Source organism: Dendrobates tinctorius, unplaced genomic scaffold (assembly GCF_039654945.1).
Source record: "Dendrobates tinctorius isolate UK_male_01 unplaced genomic scaffold, ASM3965494v1 ptg000103l, whole genome shotgun sequence".
Classification (NCBI taxonomy): Eukaryota; Metazoa; Chordata; class Amphibia; order Anura; family Dendrobatidae; genus Dendrobates; species Dendrobates tinctorius.
In genome coordinates, this window is record NW_027361771.1 from 43,562,397 (window position 1) to 43,583,037 (window position 20,641).

At 44.1% G+C, this 20,641-nt stretch overlaps 1 protein-coding gene across 6 annotated transcripts; it reads right to left on the bottom strand.

The window, feature by feature from the left end:
- Nucleotides 1–11,886: 11,886 nt before the first annotated feature.
- LOC141100097 (uncharacterized) lies at nucleotides 11,887–20,359 on the bottom strand. 6 transcript variants are annotated; one of them, XM_073588315.1, is made up of 5 exons: nucleotides 20,339–20,359; nucleotides 15,880–15,977; nucleotides 15,638–15,796; nucleotides 15,426–15,552; nucleotides 11,887–15,172 (listed from the first exon to the last, which is right to left on the bottom strand). In XM_073588315.1, coding segments are annotated over exons 1-5 (2,457 nt in total). In that variant the 5' UTR covers nucleotides 20,340–20,359; the 3' UTR covers nucleotides 11,887–13,100. The 6 variants fall into 6 exon arrangements, with proteins under 6 accessions (XP_073444416.1, XP_073444414.1, XP_073444418.1 ...); XM_073588313.1 differs by lacking the exon at nucleotides 20,339–20,359 and adding an exon at nucleotides 19,545–19,693; XM_073588317.1 differs by lacking the exon at nucleotides 20,339–20,359 and adding an exon at nucleotides 19,576–19,614.
- Nucleotides 20,360–20,641: the final 282 nt, after the last annotated feature.

Here is a 20,641-nt window from a genome sequence, read left to right on the forward strand (position 1 = left end):
CCAGTTCTGCCAAAGTATGTATGTGCACCATCTTCCGCATTTGTCACAGTTCTTTCATTAACTTTGACATGAAATATGTGCCTTTGGCAGTAAAGATTTCCTTGGGAATCCCCGTCCAAGAAAACAAAAAATAACTCATAGGCGATATCTTTGGATGCAGTATTTCAACGATGGGGAGAGGAGAGGTACTAGTGGGCTGCGAAAATGGGTCATGGGCACAGTTATTTGGCATATGAGGCATGACTTGCAATCCTCAATTTCGTTGTACATCCCCATCCAGAAGAACCTCTAGAGAATCCTCTCCTGGGTCTTCTCTGTCCCCAAGAGTCCCCCTAGAACATGGCTATGAGCCACATCAAGCACCTTGCACCAATAAACTTTTGGGACCACCAATTGATCAACTATTTCTAGATCACTATACAATAGCTCATTATTCATAGCAAAATGGGGAAACCGTTGGTCGGCTCCTGGATATTGGAGAAACTCCATTAACGATGATCACAATGATGACATTCTCCCTTGCATATCTAAGGGTGTTATCCTTCAATTAAGCAGTACCAAATTTATCCCAGGTTTCTTTCTCAAGTACTAGTGTCATAAGACTACCAGAGTCTAATAGGGCTGAAACAGGACAACCAAGTGACTATACACTTCTGGCTCAGACTCTAGTCCAGGTGTGGCCACACAGTTGGGAGAGACAAACAGAGACTGGCATCCTATTGCATAAACTCTTGGCCTAATTGACACTGATCTTTACATAACCAAATGCATGACACCTCTAACACTGGACCATTTCAGGATTTTTAAACATTGTCAACACCAGGGCTGGGACCTCTCCTGGCAGTCCCTTTCACCCACACTTGGACGGTGGGACGTTTCTGACTAAGAGTGGGACGGTGTCTCCCTGTGAGTGACGCGCTGTAGGAAATGTCCTGGAGAATTCCCTCCATAGTAACAAATTTTCTCTCCACCAACTTCACTAGATTGTCTGCACTCCGGGGGTCACCATGGCAGACCCAACACCGCAGTTTACTGGGAAGGCCCCGGAAACAAGGTTAACAATTACTTATTCCACAATCTGTATGGGCGTGTAGACATCGGGTTCCAGCTATTTCTTAACCAGATGAAACAAATAAACCTTTGGGACCTGAGAGATCTGTCAAACCAGTATTCCCAGACCTGAACACTTCTAGCAGTAACCTCTAGGCGAGAATGAATCTCAGCTTTCAGTTTTGCATAGTTTTGTGCATCTTGCTCACTGAGGTCATGATACGAGAGTCTCAAAAAGCCTATAAAGTAGGGCACAAGTATATCCAACCACACTTCTGTGGGGAGCTGCTGTCTTTGGGCTACCCATTCAGAGATCGTGAGGAAAGTCTCCACGTTATCATCTGGGGTCATTTTTGCAGGGAGCGTTGTACCACCTTTATAACACTCCTAGCTAGCCTTGTCGCAGAGCATGCCACAATGCCATCTGCTCAAGCATTAGGCGGGTGGTCTGGGCCTGGTGCTGGTGTTCCAAGGCTCGTTCCTGGGCCTGGACCAGAGTTTTGACCACTTCCTCCATATTGCGGACTTGTGACTGCATAATATTCAGCGACTACACCCAAGACACCCCCCAAACCCATACTGAAGCGGGAGTGATACGTCCCACCAATAAATCCTCTTCATCACTCTAATAAAACCTGGCATGGAGCGATCATAAATAAAATGGCTCACCACCTATGCACCAACCAGTACAACCCGGTTTTAACATATCGCCTAGCTTAATTTTCTGGGAGAGATATACACTTTGTCAAGCATCTTCCCTGTTGGCCTCAAATATAAATATACACACAAATATATATAAATAATTACGCACACACACTAATACAGCGGGTGAAATAAATATTGAACACCTCACCAATTTTCTAAGAAAATATATTTCTAAAGGTGCTATTGACATGAAATTCTCACCAGATGTGTTGGGAACGGTGGCACGCACTAAATAAAAATAATGAAGTGCGTTCGCCGCCCGGGGTCCACCGTGCAGTAGGTGTTACAACCGCTGCTGAGTAATGGCAGACGAGCAATATGGCGATATAATGCGCATGGGTTCAACTTCACCCGAAGTGCACAGAGACATACAAAAGGCTGAGCCTGTTAGAGTCACAGGCCTCAGGTAAATGCACACACGATATAAGGTCACAGGAGCAGGAACTAAAGACAGAGGGGCTGCATCCGTCTAGACCTACCGTGTGTGCGGCGTCGCTACTGCGAACGCCAAGAAGGGCTGCAGTGCGGTGCAGGACACTGCCGCTGGACGACACAGCTACAAAGCAGGCGCTATGTCGGACGCTAGCGTAGCGGTGCGGTGAGCACAGTGGCTTAAGGCTTGCCACAGACTGGCGCAGACTACTGAACTAATTCCCTAACCACATGCGTAATATCAGAGGGAAGGGGTTTCATAATAAGTCAGTCACCAGAATCATACATCCGTCACCATTCACACATAGCAGTATAGTCTATACTAGCGCATTGCGGAATGGCCATGTGCACTTTTTATAGCTGTGCGGGACCTTCCAGATCTCCGAGATGGACCAATGAGATCTGGAACAGGACCTGGACACGTGACTCCCGATCTCCAATGGGAGATCGTCTCGTGAGCATGCCCAGTAGGAGCATAGAGGGACTTAGTCTCTGGAGCGGTCTGCTGCAAAGTAATCTCTGCAGTAGAAAGACAGCAGGAGACCGCAGAACGTCAGGCTCTGGATTCCTGCAGAGCAGACGCAGAAACCTGATGCCTAACAAGATGTTGGTAACAACCCATTCCACACAGGCAAAGAAATCAAACCATAGATGTCAATAAATCACTTATGTGTAATGACAAAGGAAAGGTATTGAACACATGAAGAAAGAGGTGCAAAAAGCCATGGAAAGTCATGACAACAGCTGAAATCAATAATTAGAAAGCAACCCTGACAACAAAAAATATCAATTGGTAAAACTTATGGCTTATAAAAAGTGCCACACAAGAAACATCTCATGATAGGTAAAACCAGTGAGCTGGCTCGAGACCTTCACAACTTTATTGTTGCAAAAAATACTGATGGCATTGGTTACTGAATGTTCCAGTGAGCACTGTTGGAGCCATAATCTGAAAGTAGAAAGAAAATCATTTCTCCAAATTCAGCCATGACCAGGTACTCCCTTGCAAGGTTTCAGACAGAGGAGTGAAAAGGATTATCAGAAGAGTTGTCGAAGAGCCAAGGACCACCTTTCAGTAGCTAAAGAAATACCTACAATCAGTAGATCAAATTGTTTCAACAAAAACAATAAGTAACACACTCATCCTCCTTGGCCTGTACATATGATCATCACCCAAGACGCCATTGCTGAACAAAAATCACGTTCAAGTCCATTTAAAGTTTGCTCAACAACATTTAGACAAACCTGTGAAATACTGGGAGAATATACACTACTGTTCAAAAGTTTAGGGTCACTTAGAAATTTCCTTATTATTGAAAGAAAAGCACAGTTTTTTCCAATGAAGCTAACATTAAATGATTCAGAAATACACTACACTCTATACATTGTTAATGTGGTAAATGACTATTCTAGCTGCAAACGTCTGGTTTGTAATGCAATATCTTCATAGGTGTATAGAGGCCCATATCCAACAACCATCACTCCAGTGTTCTTATGGTACTTTGTGTTTGCAGTGTAAGAAGGCTAATGGATGGTTAGAATACCCTTGAAAAACCTTGTACAAGTATGTTAGCACAGCTGAAAACAGTTTGGCTGATTAGAGAAGCTATAAACCTGACCTTCCTTTGAGCTAGTTGAGAATCTGGAGCATTACATTTGTTGGTTCCATTAAACTCTCAAAATGGCCAGAAAAAAAGAACTTCATGTGAAACTCGACAGTCTATTCTTGTTCTTAGAAATGAAGGCTATTCCATGTGAGAAATTACAAAGAAACTGAAGATTTCTTACAACGGTGTGTGCTACTCCATTCAGAGGAGAGCACAAACAGGCTCTAACCAGAGTAGAAAGAGAAATGGGAGGCCCCACTGCACAACTGAGCAACAAGACAAGTACATTAGAGTCTGTAGTTTGAGAAATCGAAGCCTCACAGGTCCTCAACTTGCAGCTTCATTAAATAGTACATGCAAAACTCCAGTGTCAACGTCTACAGTGAAGCGGTGACTCCGGGATGCTGGCCTTCAGGGCAGAGTGGCAAAGAAAAAGCCATATATGAGACTGGCTAATTAAAGGAAAAGATTAATATGGGCAGACATTGGACAGCGGAAGATTGGAAAAAAGTGTTATGGACAGACAAATCCAAGTTTGAGGTGTTTGGATCACACAGAAGGACATTTGTGAGACGCAGAACAACTGAAAAGATGCTGGAAGAGTGCCTGATGCAATGTCAAGCATGGTGGAGGTAAGGTGATGGTATGAGGTTGCTTTGGTGCTGGTATAAAGAGGGAGATTTGTACAAGGTAAAAGGAAGGCCATCACTCCATTTTGCAACGCCATGCCATACCCTGTGGACAGCGCTTGATTGGAGCCAATTTCATCCTACAACAGGATAATGACTCAAAGCACACCTCCAAATTATGCAAGAACTATTTAGGGAAGAAGCATGGAGCTGGTATTCTATCTGTAATGGAGTGGTCAGCGCAGTCACCAGATCTCAACCCCATTGTACTATTGTGGGTGCAGCCTGACCGTATGGTACGTAAAAAAGTGCCCATCAAGCCAAACCAACTTGTGGGAGGGGCTTCTGGAAGCATGAGGTGAAATTTCTCCAGATTAGCTCAGCAAATTAACTGCTAGAATGCCAAAGGTCTGCAATGCTGTAATTGCTGCAAAGGGAGCATTCTTTGACAAAAGCAAAGTTTGAAGGAGAAAATTATTTCAAATAAAAATCTTTTTTTCGAACCTTGTCAGTGTCTGGAATAGATTTTTTTTTTTTTAACTGTGTATTTTATTAACATTTTTAAACAGATACAGAAAAAGTACATGAATGTATAGATATGTCTCACAAGCTTGTTAGCAATAACTGTAAACCAGAAATCAGTATACATATCTTAATATCCACTAATACAATGAAAACAGGGAATATGACAAGACGAACAATACAATTCTAGACAGGGAAATATAAGGAGGGGGGGGAAGGAGCGGGGAAGGTGAATATTTCAGGCTTCCATCAAGGCCAAGTTTCACTGTTATTCTTTATTGGCCCAATAAGTGTCGTCTGGAATAGATTTTAAATTCATTGAGCAACTAATTTGATTAATAAAAGTATGAGTTTTCAAGGAAAATACACATTTTCTGGGTGACCCCAGACTTTTGAACGGTAGTGTAGTCTGGTCAGATGAGAACAAAATTTAACTCTTTGTATGCCACAATAGAGTGTGTTTGGATGACAAAGGGCACTGCATATCACTCCAAACACACCATACCAACTGAAGTTCTGGTGGTGGGGACATCATGGTGTGCGGCTGTTTTTCAGTAAACGGCACTGGCAAACTTCATGTAATTGAAGAAAGGATGAATAGGCAAATGTAATGAGACATTCTTGATAAAAATCTGCTGTCATCTACCAGAATGATGAAGATGATATGAGGGTGAACATTTCAGCAAGACAATGATCCTAATCACACAAGCCAAGGAAACTATCAATTGGTTTCAGTGAAAGAAAATAAAGCTGCTAGAATGGCCCAGCCAATCACCTGACCTGAACCCAATTGAAAATTTATGGAAGGAACTAAAGCTAGGAGTTCATAGAATGAGCTCACAGAACCTTCAGGATTTGAAGAGTGTGTGGAAGAATGTGCCAAAATCTTACCTGAGCAATGCATGCGAGTAGTTTCTCCACACAGAAGGCATCTTGACACTGTCTTGACCAACAAAGGCTTTTGTATGAATTATTAATTAAATTTCAGCAAGTGTTTTCAATACTTTTTCCCTGTCATTTCTCATTACATATAACAATTTATAGACATTTAAGGTTTGATTTCTTTGCTCATATAGATAAACACGTGGTCAAAATTGTTGGTACCCCGCGTTTAGTGACAGAAAAACCCACAAAGGTCACAGAAATAACTTGAATCTGACAAAAGTAATAATAAATAAAAAATCTATGAAAATGAATAAAAAAGTCAGACATTGCTTTTCATCCATGCTTCCACAGAATAAAAAAAAAATAAATAAATAAAACTCATGAAATAGGCCTGGACAGAAATGATGGTACCCCTGAAAATAATGTGACAAAAGGGACATGATAAATAATGGTGTGTCCACTAAGTAGCATCACGGATGTCTACAATCTTGGAATCAGTGAGTGGGCCTTTATAGAGGGCTACAGATACACACCATGTCGCCAAACAGCACAGTGAGTATCACACACAACGTGGACCAGAGGAAGCAAAATAAAGAGTTGTCTCAGGAGATTAGAAAGAAAATTATAGACAAACATTAATCTCCAAACAACTTGATATTCCGGTGACTAGAGTTAGAGTTGCAGATATTCAGAAATTTAAGCTCCATGGGACTGTAGCCAACCTCCCTGTACGTGGCCACAGGAGGAAAATTGATGACAAATCAAAGGGACGGATAATATGAATGGTAACAAGAGCCCAGAAAAACTTCAGATTAAAGGTGAACTTTAAGCTCAAAGAACATCAGTTTCAGATCGCACCATCTGTCGTATGAGCCAAAGTGGACTTCATGGGAGACAACCAAGGAGGACACCATTGTTGAAAAAAAATCATAAAAAGCCAGACTGGAATTTACCAAACTACATGATGACAAGCCACAAAGCTTCTGGGAGAATGTCCTATGGACAGATGAGACAAAAATGGAACTTTTTGGCAAGACACATCAGCTCTATGTTCACAAACGGAAAAATGAAGCATATCAAGAAAAGAACACTGTCCCTACTGTGAAACATGGAGGAGGCTCTGTTATGTTCTGGGGCTGCTTTGCTGCATCTGGCACAGGGTGTCTAGAATCTGTGCAGGGTACAATGAAATCTCAAGACTATCAAGGGATTCTAGAGAGAAATGTGCTGCCCAGTGTCAGAAAGCTTGGTCTCTGTCGCAGGTCATGGGTCTTGCAACAGGATGACCCAAACACGCAGCTAAAAACACCCAAGAATGGCTAAGAGGAAAACATTGGACTATTCTGAAGTGGCCTTCTATGAGCCCTGACCTAAATCCTATTGAACATCTTTGGAAAGAGCTGAAACATGCCATCTGGAAAAGGCAACCTTCAAACAAGAGACAACTGGAGCAGTTTGCTCTTGAGGCATGGGCCAAATTACCTGTCGAGAGGTGCAGAAGTCTCATTGACAGTTACAGGAATTGTTTGATTGCAGTGATTGCCTCAAAAGGTTGTGCAACAAAATATTACGTTAAGGGTACCATCATTTCTTTCCAGGCCTATTTCATGAGTTTTATTTTTTTTTTTTAATTTCTGTGGAAGCATCGTTGAAAAGCAATGTCTGACTTTCAATTGTTCATTTTCATAGATTTTTTATTTATCACTTTTGTCAGATTCAAGTTATTTCTGTCACGATTGTGTTTTTTTCTGTCATTAAATGAGGGGTACCAACAATTTTGACCACGTGTGTATGTAAGAAAAATTGAAAGGGCTTGTCTAAAATTTAGAAAAAAAATTGCTGTTTATGATAGTGTGAAATTGCATATATTCTATGGGAATTTCAGACATCATTACTGCCAGTGTATTCTTACAAGTTAAGGTGGTCTTCAGGACATCCCTAACTTTCCAAGATAGGTGGTAAATGTATGTAACAAATTCCTAGGCCAGTATTTTCTCAATATAATTAATCTCCTGAGGATTTTCAGAAACATGCCCTGCCTTAAAGTGTATTGTATATACAGGCAGTCCCCATGTTACAAACTAAATAGGCTTTGCAGGTTTGCTCGTAACCCGACTTTGTATGTAAGTTGCAACAGGGTCGGCAAAAAAAGATAAAAATGAATACCTGTTTGCTGACCTCTCCAGCTGCCCTTCTGTCTGCCATCTAGTCTTCTTCCCACCAGTGCACCAAATCTCCAGCCTCCTAACCAGCCTTGGAGGTCAATGCAGGTTGTAACCTGTGAACTTATGACCCTCAGTGACGTCTAGCCCTATTGTGAAAATCATGGAGATTCCACAGCGGAAACAGAATCGGACAGCGGAAGAGGTATTGTTTGGTTTTGTTAACCAATACTGACCTCATCAGTCATCTCTCCAGCCGCTTTGCCACCCAGTCCTCTTCTTTCCAATGTTGAGGATTGCTGCGGGTCATAAGCTTAGACCCACATCACTACCTTATTACACACAGCAACCTCTGAAGCCGGGATGCAGCCCTAAGTCCTGGCCTATAGTGATGAGGCTGGAAATGCAATTTGTGATGGCGGAAAAAAGGAACGGACAGTGAGAAGCGAGGGGACCATAGAGATGAACGATAAGGTACCTGATTGTTAACATCTTACGTTTGTAACTAGGTATTGTACATACGTTGGATGTTCATAAGTTGGGGTTTGCCTGGAGTAGGGAAGTCTTGCTGCAATGCTCTTATGAATATCATTTATGGCCATTGTAGGTCCTTCTCTCCCAGTTTTAGTCTATGATCTAGACAGAAATAGCAATTTATTTTAGTCTGAGGGTCACAATGCGAAACTGAATAAATCCAGAGGGCTACAATAAAAAGTATAGCATCAATGTCTCACATGCCATTAAGGTCAGTATATATAGTAAATGTCCTATAGATGACAACTCCATTTCCAAGACTCCAACAAACAGGAGAATGGGAATCCTCTTCTCTGCTGATAGCGATCCAGAAAGTAATAGACCATGCATAATAGGACTCTACATTGCAGGATGCTGCACCAGGAAAGTGTGACTATCCCCATAAATCTACAAGTAATATAGCTGGCCACAAGTAGGACTACAGCTCAATCTCCTCTACTTCTTAGAGGAGAGCCATAAAGTGCACAGTGGTTGACACAGTTTAATGGTGAGCTGATAAGGTGACAAATAGAAAGTCTAGAGGCTACTAAAGGCCCCGTCACACATAAAGATGCACCAGCAATCCCGACAACGATACGACCTTGTCAGGATCGCTGATGCATCGCTACATGATCGCTGGTGAGCTGCCAAACAGGCAGCTTCACCAGCGATCAGCACCAGCGAGGACGCTGTTCTCTAAGGTAAATATCGGGGTACTAAGCAGCGCACGTCACTTAGTTACCCGATGTGTAGTTTAGAAACCTGCGTGCTCGCGCCAGGAGCTGCCAGCACGCAGGTTTCTAAGGTACACATCGGGTAACTAAGTGACGTGCGCCGTAGTAACCCGATATTTACCTTAGAGACCAGCTCCCAGCGCCTGCTTAGAGCGCTGGGAGCCTCGCTGATCGTTGGCTCCCGCTGCCACACGCAGCGATGCGTGCTGGCCAGCGGGAGACCAGTGATCAAAAAATGGCACCGGCTGATCGAGCACGATCAGCGATACCTGGCGGGGGGGCCGGTCGCTGATTCCCGTCACACACAGCGATCTTGCTGGCGAGATCGCTGTGGTGTCACAAAATCAGCGATCTCGCTAGCGAGATCGCTGTGTGACGGGGCCTTAAGGTGTCGTTATCAGGTGTAATTTAAAGTCCCATACATATGTAGATGAGGAAAGTGTGAAAGTTTTATTGCCACTGATTGGAACTTCTACAACTATTTTAACCAGGTGTCAATTAGTGAACAACAAAACTCTCACACTCCTTATCAATGAGCTTCTCCAATATTTCCTGCTTTACTGTTCTGCTTCACTTTATTATTGCACTATTGTGTGATGTATAACTACAGTCATGGCCAAAAGTATTGACACCCCTGCAATTCTGTCAGATAATACTCAGTTTCTTCCTGAAAATGATTGCAAACACAAATTCTTTGGTATTAATATCTTCATTTAATTTGTCTTAACTGAAAAAACACAAAAAGAATTGTCCTAAAGCCAAATTGGATATAATTCCACACCAAACATAAAAAAGAGGGTGGACAAAAGTATTGGCACTGTTCGAAAAATCATGTGATGCTTCTCTAATTTGTGTAATTAACAGCACCTGTAACTTACCTGTGGCACCTAACAGGTGTTGGCAATAACTAAATCACACTTGCTGCCAGTTGACATGGATTAAAGTTGACTCAACCTCTGTCCTGTGTCCTTATGTGTACCACATTGAGCATGGAGAAAAGAAAGAAGACCAAAGACCTGTCTGAGGACTTGAGAAACCAAATTGTGATGAAGCATGAGCAATATCAAGGCTACAAGTCCATCTCCAAAGACCAGAATGTTCCTGTGTCTACCGTGTGCAGTGTTATCAAGAAGTTTAAAGCCCATGGCACTGTGGCTAACCTCCCTAGATGTGGACGAAAAAGAAAAATTGACAAGAGATTTCAACACAAGATTGTGCGGCTGTTGGATAAAGAACCTCGACTAACATCCAAACAAGTTCAAGCTGCCCTGCAGTCCGAGGGTACAACAGTGTCAACCCGTACTATCCGTCGGCGTCTGAATGAAAAGGGACTGTATGGTAGGAGACCCAGGAAGACCCCACTTCTTACCCCGAGACATAAAAAAGCCAGGCTGGAGTTTGCCAAAACTTACCTGAAAAAGCCTAAAACGTTTTGGAAGAATGTTCTCTGGTCAGATGAGACAAAAGTAGAGCTTTTTGGGCAAAGGCATTAACATAGAGTTTACCGGAGAAAAAAAAGAGGCATTCAAAGAAAAGAACATGGTCTCTACAGTCAAACATGGCGGAGGTTCCCTGATGTTTTGGGGTTGCTTTGCTGCCTCCGACACTGGACTGCTTGACCGTGGGCATGGCATTATGAAGTCTGAAGACTACCAACAAATTTTGCAGCATAATGTAGGGCCCAGTGTGAAAAAGCTGGGTCTCCCTCAGAGGTCATGGGTCTTTCAGCAGGACAATGACCCAAAACACACTTCAAAAAGCACTAGATAATGGTTTGAGAGCAAGCACTGGAAACTTCTAAGGTGGCCAGCAATGAGTCCAGACCTGAATCCCATAGAACACCTGTGGAGAGATCTAAAAATGGCAGTTTGGAGAAGGCACCCTTCAAATATCTGGGACCTAGAGCAGTTTGCCAAAGAAGAATGGTCTAAAATTCCAGCAGAGCATTGTAAGAAACTCATTGATGGTTACCGGAAGCGGTTGGTCGCAGTTATTTTGGCTAAAGGTTGTGCAACCAAGTATTAGGCTGAGGGTGCCAATACTTTTGTCTGGCCCATTTTTGGAGTTCTGTGTGAAATGATCAATGTTTTGCTTCATTCTCTTTTGTGTTTTTTCATTTAAGACAAATTAAATGAAGATAATAATACCAAAGAATTTGTGATTGCAATCATTTTCAGGAAGAAACGGAGTATTATCTGACAGAATTGCAGGGGTGTCAATACTTTTGGCCATGACTGTATATCTGATGAAGATGCATAGTCTGGAAAGCTTGTTCCATGACATCACCTTTATAATTAGACATGAAAAGGTATCAACTGCAGAAGTCTCAATTCTTTTTTCTACTTTCATCTACTTGCCAAAATGGTACAAAAATATTTTTACTGTACAGAAAATACATGGAAGGAGCACAAGTCTAAGGCCAGTTGGGTAGGGGGCCACAAGGTGAACACCCCTGGTCTAGATTATGGTTGGTCTTACGGTCACTACTGTTACCTAGTCCATTACAGATAATGAAAAACAGTGTTTCTCACCTTCCGTGCATAGATGCCACTAACATGTCACTTGTTAGGGAGGACCTGTCACTGCTTAGGGGGTTTGTTGTCCCAAAAATTTGCGGAAGCCAATGCAAGAAGTCCGACAGCTTGAGAAGAGGCGGCATATTATTTTATTATTACTATTTTGCTACAGAAACTTTACTTTAGTAATAGCGTTAGTATAAAGAAGGTGTCATCATGCTGTACCTCCAAGCCAAGCCCAGATGACGATGAAACGGGCTTAATTCATACCTGTTATATATACAGTAAATTTCCCAATGAGCAGGCAATCTTACAGTACAATTAAAAAACAATCATTGGATTTTCTGCACTTTTCTATGTTTGATGTTCACCATGCAGAAGCAAAAAAACCCCCAAAAAAACAAAAACACCCTGCTTTCGAAAAATGCCAGGTGATTCCTCTTAGGTTTAGTCAACATTTCAAGTTTCTTTGTCCGCCTCTCTCATCAGTGCTACACAAAATTCTACAGTCAGTTCTTTTCTATCACTTTTTCAGCTTCTATCCTAGTAACAGCCTGGACTAAGTGTCAGTTTCTCTTCAATGGACCATTCATCAGAAGGATGACTTCTAGGGTGTAATAGTGAACATCCAAAAGAAAGATCATTTAGATTTAGCTTACATGGCTTTTCTTCTAGATGCTGACTTGTACACGGAAACAGAAGTGATTTTATCTCTATATCCAAAGACATGTGCATACAACGTCTTGTTTAGGCGCAAAACCAGCTAAAAAGGTATCACAAAATGTTCAAAAACATGAACATAAGCAATTCTATGTAAAAAAAAAACAAAAAAAAAAAAACTTGCTATGCATATTTTTAGGTTTTTCAATGTCTTTTAACCACTTTAGGTTTCTAAAAATGCCAAGCGGTTAAAAGAAGTGACGTTCATTCTCCTGGAAGTTTCTGCTCAGCAGACGCTTTGTACTATATAATACAAGTCAATGAGAAGGCTCAAAAGGACATCTAGAAGACAAATGGACGTTCTTTGGAGCGTTTTACAATCGTTTTTGCTTTAAAAAATGCTTTTTTATTATTCAATTGTAAAGTGCTGCAAAATATGCTGGCGCTACATAAATAAAATTATTATTATTCAATAGAGTGAGAAAAAAAACAGTAAAAAAAAAGACTTCACATAAATGATGGGAATATCTTCCAAAAAACCACCGGTGGCTGAAATAATCAGCAAAACAACACAAAAGATGATTCAGTAAAAAATAAATTCAAGTTTTCTGAAGAGTCTCCTGCTTGAAAAACTTATTTGGATTGCCTTAGTTTAAAAGACATTGTGTGCACATAGCCCAACACATTATTTCTTCTGTACATGGATTTTGTTATGTCTACTGAGATGTGAAGAAAGTCTAAACCGCTTCCTGCACAAAGAGCACTCATAAGGTTTTTCTCCAGTGTGGATTCTTCGATGGGCAGCCCGTTTGGACTGACTTATGAAACATTTGCCACATTCCAGACAAGCAAACGGCTTCTCCCCTGTGTGACTTCGTTGGTGTATAACAAGGGAAGACTTGTGCCTTAGACATTTGCCACATTCGGAACATATGTAAAGCTTGATCTCCTTGTCCATTATCTGGTGAGTTCTTTTATGTGTGGCAAATGAGAACTTATCCATGAAATGCATCCCACAAAGGGAACAAATGTGTTCCTTCACTTCTTTATGGATCTTCTTGTGTTTAAGCAGAGTTGATTTTCCAGCGAAACACTTTCCACATTCAGAACATAGATAGGGTTTTTCTCCTGTGTGTATTCTTACATGTTCTGTCAGTGATGACTTCATACTAAAACATTTTCCGCATTCGCTGCATTTATAAGGTCTCTCCCCTGTGTGGATTCTCCAGTGGGCAACAAGCTCAGCATTTGATGATAAGCCTTTTCCACATTCAGTACATTCAAATGGCTTCTCACCTGTATGAGTCCTTAGATGCTTCACAAGTTGAGCATTGATGGCAAAACATCTCCCACATTCTGAACATCTAAAAGGTTTCTCCCCTGTATGAGATCGTTGATGGATGATGAGTAAAGAATTGCTTGAAAAACACTTTCTGCATTCAGAGCACTCATGGATTTTATCTCTCATTTCATTTCTCCTGGTTTCAGAAGGTTCTTGGACATTATTAAGCTGCTCACTACATTCAGAGCTAAGATAATTATATTCTCTAGAATGAATCATCTTGTGATGAAAGAGTGAAGACTTAGAACCAAACAGTTTTCCACACTCCAAACATTGGAAAGGTTTCCCTCCAGTGTGCTCCATCAGATGGACCAGAAGTGATGACCTATCCATAAAATCTATTCCACACTCCGAGCACATAAAATTATTCTGTCCTGTGTGAATTCTATGATGGTTAACTAACTTGACCTCCTCTGAGAATTGTTTTCCACATTCAAAACAGCAGTACGCCTTCTCTCCCATGTGCGTTTTTTGGTGACGGATTAACTTCCAATTCTCAAGGAATCTTTTATCACATTGTGAACATGCATATGGCTTCTCCCCAGTGTGAGACTTTATATGACGGACAAACTTCCCTTTTTCACGGAATTGCTTGCCACATTCCGAGCACTGGAATGGTCGCTCATTGTAGTGAATCTTCCGCTGAAGGACTATTTTATCCTTTTCAGCAGAGCTGTAGGACTTCTGTCTGGAGTGTATCCTCTGATGGATGAGTAGCTTAGAACTGCTTAGGAAATACTCATCACATTCAGAACATTCGTACAGTCTCTGACTCATAGGAGCTCTTTGATATTTGGGAAACTGGTTATAGCCGATGTTATAAGCTAACTCGTCAAATGAGATTGATTCCATGCTTATATGAGTAGATAGATAAGGTTGTGTTATGTCTGTTGGAGTATATAAGCCACTGTTGAATTGCTCTGCTTCATCCCATGAAACTAGTTCCTCCTTCATGTGGCTAGATGGATATTGTACATCATCTGTTGGTATGTAAATAAGATTTTCTTCATCCCATGATGATTCTTCCTTGATATGGATGGATGGATAACCAGAGGTAAGAATATAAACATCTGAGAGGCTTTCTTCTTGACTTGAGATGGATTCCTCCATACTAGATAGGTTCTGTGTATCATGTGTGGATATATGAAGGCTGCTCTCTATGAAACGTGAGACTTGTTCTTTTTTCTTGAGAGAAGGTGGACATAGTTCTTCATCATCACTGAATATATAATTGGTACTAAGATGTTCTTGACCACTTGATCGTATATGATCAGAATCAGAAGAATGTCCTTCCTCAGGTGTTATCGTTTTAGTCTTCTGGCTTGGGTTTAATGATCTGACCTGCTTCTTTATGGATTGTGAAGAAGAGATGAAGTCATGAAGTCCTTTAGAAGACTTTTTATTCCCAGAAGTATCTAAGGAAAAAAAAACAAACAAACAAAAAAAAAAAAACACGTTATATTTATATGTCTACAAATAAAAATAAAACACCACTGCAGCCACCTGTGGCTGTGTTTTCTCTAAGTTATACAGTGAAAAATATAAGAAAGGTGTTGTGTTTTCTGGAAGATGGACATGAAGGACTCCATTGTTCTACAAAGCAAGCTACAACGCCCAATGTACATTATTTAATGCAGCTCTTCAAAACAGAGATTGACTTCCTCTTACCCGGTGATGTTGGGGGCTGGTTGGGAGTCTCCATTATGATGTCCTTGTACAAATCCTTGTGTCCTTCTAAATACTCCCACTCCTCAATGGAAAAATGGATGGTGACATCCTGACACCTTATAGGAACCTGACACACAATGATACAGTCATCATCCAGACACATCATCCCTTGTGTTACTGTATAATATCTCAGTATTCCCAGTAGTGCTCACCTCTCCGGTCAGCAGCTCAGTGATCTTGTTGTTGAGGTCCAGGATTTTCTGCTCATTGCTTTTCTTATGTAACGGCAAGTCAGATGAAGCCTCCTTTATGGTCTTCCTCTTTACGGGGGTCACAAACTCACCAGATGTCTTCTTCACTACATTGCAGTCCTACATATGGAGAGACCCATTATCACTATGTATATTAGAAATGTCATGCGATAGGTAAAAATAGGGTTCCCAGAATGCCTCACCTCACCAATCAGCAAGCAGATCATTTCGAGAGTGAGGTGCAGAATCTTGTTAGTCATCTCATCTTCCAATTCATCCATTATTTGTGCTTGGCAAGACACTGTAATAGAAAATTCACCAGGTGTCATAGGTGTAACTTGAAGCTTCTAGACCCCAATAGAAATTCTATATCTGCTTCCCCCCGCAGGCCATTTATAATTCTGGGGTCTTCTTATATGACATAGGGGACTTGTAACTTCCACAGACAGCTGGGACCTAAATAAACATTTCTCCAGTGAGATCTCACTGCAGTGTCCCTTACCTGCAGTCACAACGACATCTCCCAGCATGGAGAATCATTCAATATATTGTATGTGCAGAGATTGGGACATCCATTGCTGGGCCGAGATGGACAGCACATACAAGAATCGTTACAGATTCAGACTCTGGCAACTACAGAACCCGGTCTCCGCACTGGCAACTACAGAACCCGGTCTCCGCACTGACAAATACAGAACCCGGTCTCCGCACTGGCAACTACAGAACCCGGTCTCCGCACTGGCAACTACAGAACCCGGTCTCCGCACTGGCAACTACAGAACCCGGTCTCCGCACTGGCAACTACAGAACCCGGTCTCCGCACTGGCAACTACAGAACCCGGTCTCCGCACTGGCAACTACAGAACCCGGTCTCCGCACTGGCAACTACAGAACCCGGTCTCCGCACTGGCAACTACAGAACCCGGTCTCCGCACTGGCAACTACAGAACCCGGTCTCCGCACTGGCAACTACAGAACCCGGTCTCCGCACTGGCAACTACAGAACCCGGTCTCCGCACTGGCAACTACAGAACCCGGTCTCCGCACTGGCAACTACAGAACCCGGTCTCCGCACTGGCAACTACAGAACCCGGTCTCCGCACTGGCAACTACAGAACCCGGTCTCCGCACTGACAACTACAGAACCCGGTCTCCGCACTGACAACTACAGAACCCGGTCTCCGCACTGACAACTACAGAACCCGGTCTCCGCACTGACAACTACACAACCCGGTCTCCGCACTGACAACTACAGAACCCGGTCTCCGCACTGACAACTACAGAACCCGTTCTCCGCACTGACAACTACAGAACCCGGTCTCCGCACTGACAACTACAGAACCCGGTCTCCGCACTGACAACTACAGAACCCGGTCTCCGCACTGACAACTACAGAACCCGGTCTCCGCACTGACAACTACAGAACCCGGTCTCCGCACTGACAACTACAGAACCCGGTCTCCGCACTGACAACTACAGAACCCGGTCTCCGCACTGACAACTACAGAACCCGGTCTCCGCACTGGCAACTACAGAACCCGGTCTCCGCACTGGCAACTACAGAACCCGCTCTCAGCACTGGCAACTACAGAACCCGCTCTCAGCACTGGCAACTACAGAACCCGCTCTCAGCACTGGCAACTACAGAACCCGCTCTCAGCACTGGCAACTACAGAACCCGCTCTCAGCACTGGCAACTACAGAACCCGGTCTCAGCACTGGCAACTACAGAACCCGGTCTCAGCACTGGCAACTACAGAACCCGGTCTCAGCAATGACAACTACAGAACCCGGTCTCAGCACTGACAATCACCCACTTACCGATCTCTGTGTCACTGCGTGAAGATAAAATCTAAAAATGACTGCTACCTAGATGACCCTAACCCGTAATTCACAAGGGATAATGCAATGAATGAGACACCTAGGCCACCAGAGAGTTCAACAAAACACAATATAATTAACCCCTAAAGATGACACAGGAAACCCTGGAAGACACTTCTAATAACCCCCTAAAATACTGTAGGTTGCCCCTAAATCTCCAGGGAATAAGACATTCTTTCTTGAGCCCACATAGGTTTTAAGGCAACTGTAAAACCCTCTGTAAACCCCTTTTAGTGTCCAGAAGCCCTGCTACATGCACAATCTGGGTCACCGGTGAGTGGTCACGGCTAGTATCTGGGTCACCAGAGACAGAGGGAGTGGGCTCTAATCTGCAGCAGAGGCAGTAATCCTTTATAGTGGGCCTCTCACCTGTAATCCTGTATAGGGGGCCCCCCCATCTGTAATCCTGTATAGGGGGCTCCCTCATCTGTAATCCTTTATTGGGGCCCCCCACCTGTAATCCTGTATATCTGGCCTCCCACCTGTAATCCTGTATAGGGGGCCCCACCTGCAATCCCGTATAGGGGGCCTCCCACCTGTAATCCCGTAGAGGGGGCCTCCCACCTGTAATCCCGTAGAGGGGGCCTCCCACCTGTAATCCCGTAGAGGGGGCCTCCCACCTGTAATCCCGTAGAGGGGGCCTCCCACCTGTAATCCCGTAGAGGGGGCCTCCCACCTGTAATCCCGTAGAGGGGGCCTCCCACCTGTAATCCCGTAGAGGGGGCCTCCCACCTGTAATCCCGTAGAGGGGGCCTCCCACCTGTAATCCCGTAGAGGGGGCCTCCCACCTGTAATCCCGTAGAGGGGGCCTCCCACCTGTAATCCCGTAGAGGGGGCCTCCCACCTGTAATCCCGTAGAGGGGGCCTCCCACCTGTAATCCCGTAGAGGGGGCCTCCCACCTGTAATCCTCTAGAGGGGGCCTCTCACCTGTAATCCCGTATAGGGGGCCTCTCACCTGTAATCCCGTATATGGGGCCTCCCACCTGTAATCCCGTATAGGGGGCCTCCCACCTGTAATCCCGCATAGGGGGTCTCCCACCTGTAATCCCGTATAGGGGGTCTCCCACCTGTAATCCCGTATAGGGGGTCTCCCACCTGTAATCCCGTATAGGGGGTCTCCCACCTGTAATCCTGTATAGGGGGCCCCCCACTTGTAATCCTGTAGAGGGGGCCTCCCACCTGTAATCCTGTAGAGGGGGCCTCTCACCTGTAATCCCGTATAGGGGGCGTCCCACCTGTAATCCCGTATAGTGGGCCTTCCACCTGTAATCCTGTATAGGGGTCTCCCACCAGTAATCCTGGAGGGCGGCCCCCCACCTGTAATCCTGGAGGGCGGGCCCCCCATCTGTAATCCTATATAGTGGGCCTCCCACCTGTAGTCCTGTATAGGGGGCCCCCACTTGTAATCCTGTATAGGGGGCCCCCCACTTGTAATCCTATATAGTGGGCCTCCCACCTGTAGTCCTATATAGTGGGCCTCCCACCTGTAGTCCTGTATAGGGGGCCCCCACTTGTAATCCTGTATAGGGGGCCCCCCACTTGTAATCATGTATAGGGGGCCCCCACCTGTAATCCACTAGGTCAGACCTTTAACTTCTGGACAGCACTGAACCCCTTCTTCCCTATGAGCTGCAGCCTGTTGGGAATCCATATAATAAAGATGTGTCCCCCTCTCATTCTCCTACCTTGTATCCTGCAAGGTAATGAATCCACACAACAACAAAAAAATCTCCCCTCAGACTGGATGTGGACAGGAGGAAGCAGCACAGGGGATTCTGGGAGCCTCCTGTGGACATACTATGAGCCACAAGAAAATGGCCACCACTCCCCCAGCATCATGGCCCCATAGACAATAACAGGGGACGAGATTTGATGATGTCAATCATGTGATCGGTCACCAGGGTGGGCAGCGCTCTGAGTCTGATCAGACTCTGGGTTGCCAAGTGGCAGAGCTGTGTGTGTGGGCGGCCGTGGAGCTGCTCTTACAATCCCGGCTCTTTGTCCTGTGGGAATATACCGTGCAGGCCCAGAGCTGTGTCTGAGGAGTCATCATGAAGCAGAGCCGGGTGTGTAGCATGGCGTTACAGTGGTCAGTGGTGCGGAGCCGTGATTGTGTGCAGGGCATCACTCCGTTGTTAACCCTTCAGCCACCAGTGAGTCATATGGCTCTGTGCATATCTCTATTGCTTTGTATGGTGGAATATATAGTTTTCTGGCAAGCCCATAATTAACAGCTCTTCATTTCCTCCAGGATTTCTTACAATTGTGGTAAAAAAGAGAGCAGATTATATGTTATCAATAAAAGTTGAATTTTTCTTATCCAGTATTAATATATTAAACCTGTTTGTCATGGGCGATATTTTGATGGTATATAGTATTATTAGAGGTAAGCAGTATATATAGCAAGAATAAACAAATGCCACTTTATTTTAACCCCTTCACCCAGTGGCGGATTAAGTGGACTATGGGCCCGGGGCTGTTCATAAAACCTGGGCCCCTGTACCCCCCTTCCCACCTGAGCGCTGCGGTCCCCGTGCGGGAATTGACAGCCGTACGGACCGCAGCACTTGGTTTGCTGCGGGTCCATACGGAAAACCCGCCACCATTCCACCACGTGTGGACATGGCCTAAAAAGACGTTGCACATAAGCTGTAGGCCTACGGCCAATACGCACAAAATCGCCCAACGTGATCCTGGCCATAGGGGATCCACTTTAATGTCCCCACTTTAATTTGAAGTCCCCTTACTTCATCCATTGCAGTCCCCTATCACCCACTCACTTCATCTGCAGTGCCGCTTCATCATTTGCAGCCCCTTATCCCCCCTTCCATTTTATCATGTGCAGTCCCCTTCCCCCCAACTTCATGTGCAGCCCGACTCCCCCATCATGTGCAGTTAATTTTACCCCCACATCATGTGCAGTGCCCCTTACCCCCAATTCATCATGTGCAGTCCCTCTTACCCCCAATTCATCATGTGCAGTCCCACTTACCCCTTAATTCATCATGTGCAGTTCCCCTTACCCCCAATTCATCATGTGCAGTCCCACTTACCCCTTAATTCATCATGTGCAGTCCCCCTTA

What these genes read in the sequence shown, in the direction of transcription:
- LOC141100097 (XM_073588313.1), bottom strand. Translation starts at nt 19,683, where the DNA reads ATGCCCTGCACACAATCACGGCTCCGCACCACTGACCACTGTAACGCC. An exon ending in CAGGACAAAGAGCCGGGATT is followed by an intron (nt 15,978 to 19,544) that starts GTAAGAGCAGCT and finishes TTTCTATTACAG; the next exon opens with TGTCTTGCCAAGCACAAATA. An exon ending in CCAGCCCCCAACATCACCGG is followed by an intron (nt 15,173 to 15,425) that starts GTAAGAGGAAGT and finishes TTTTTTCCTTAG; the next exon opens with ATACTTCTGGGAATAAAAAG.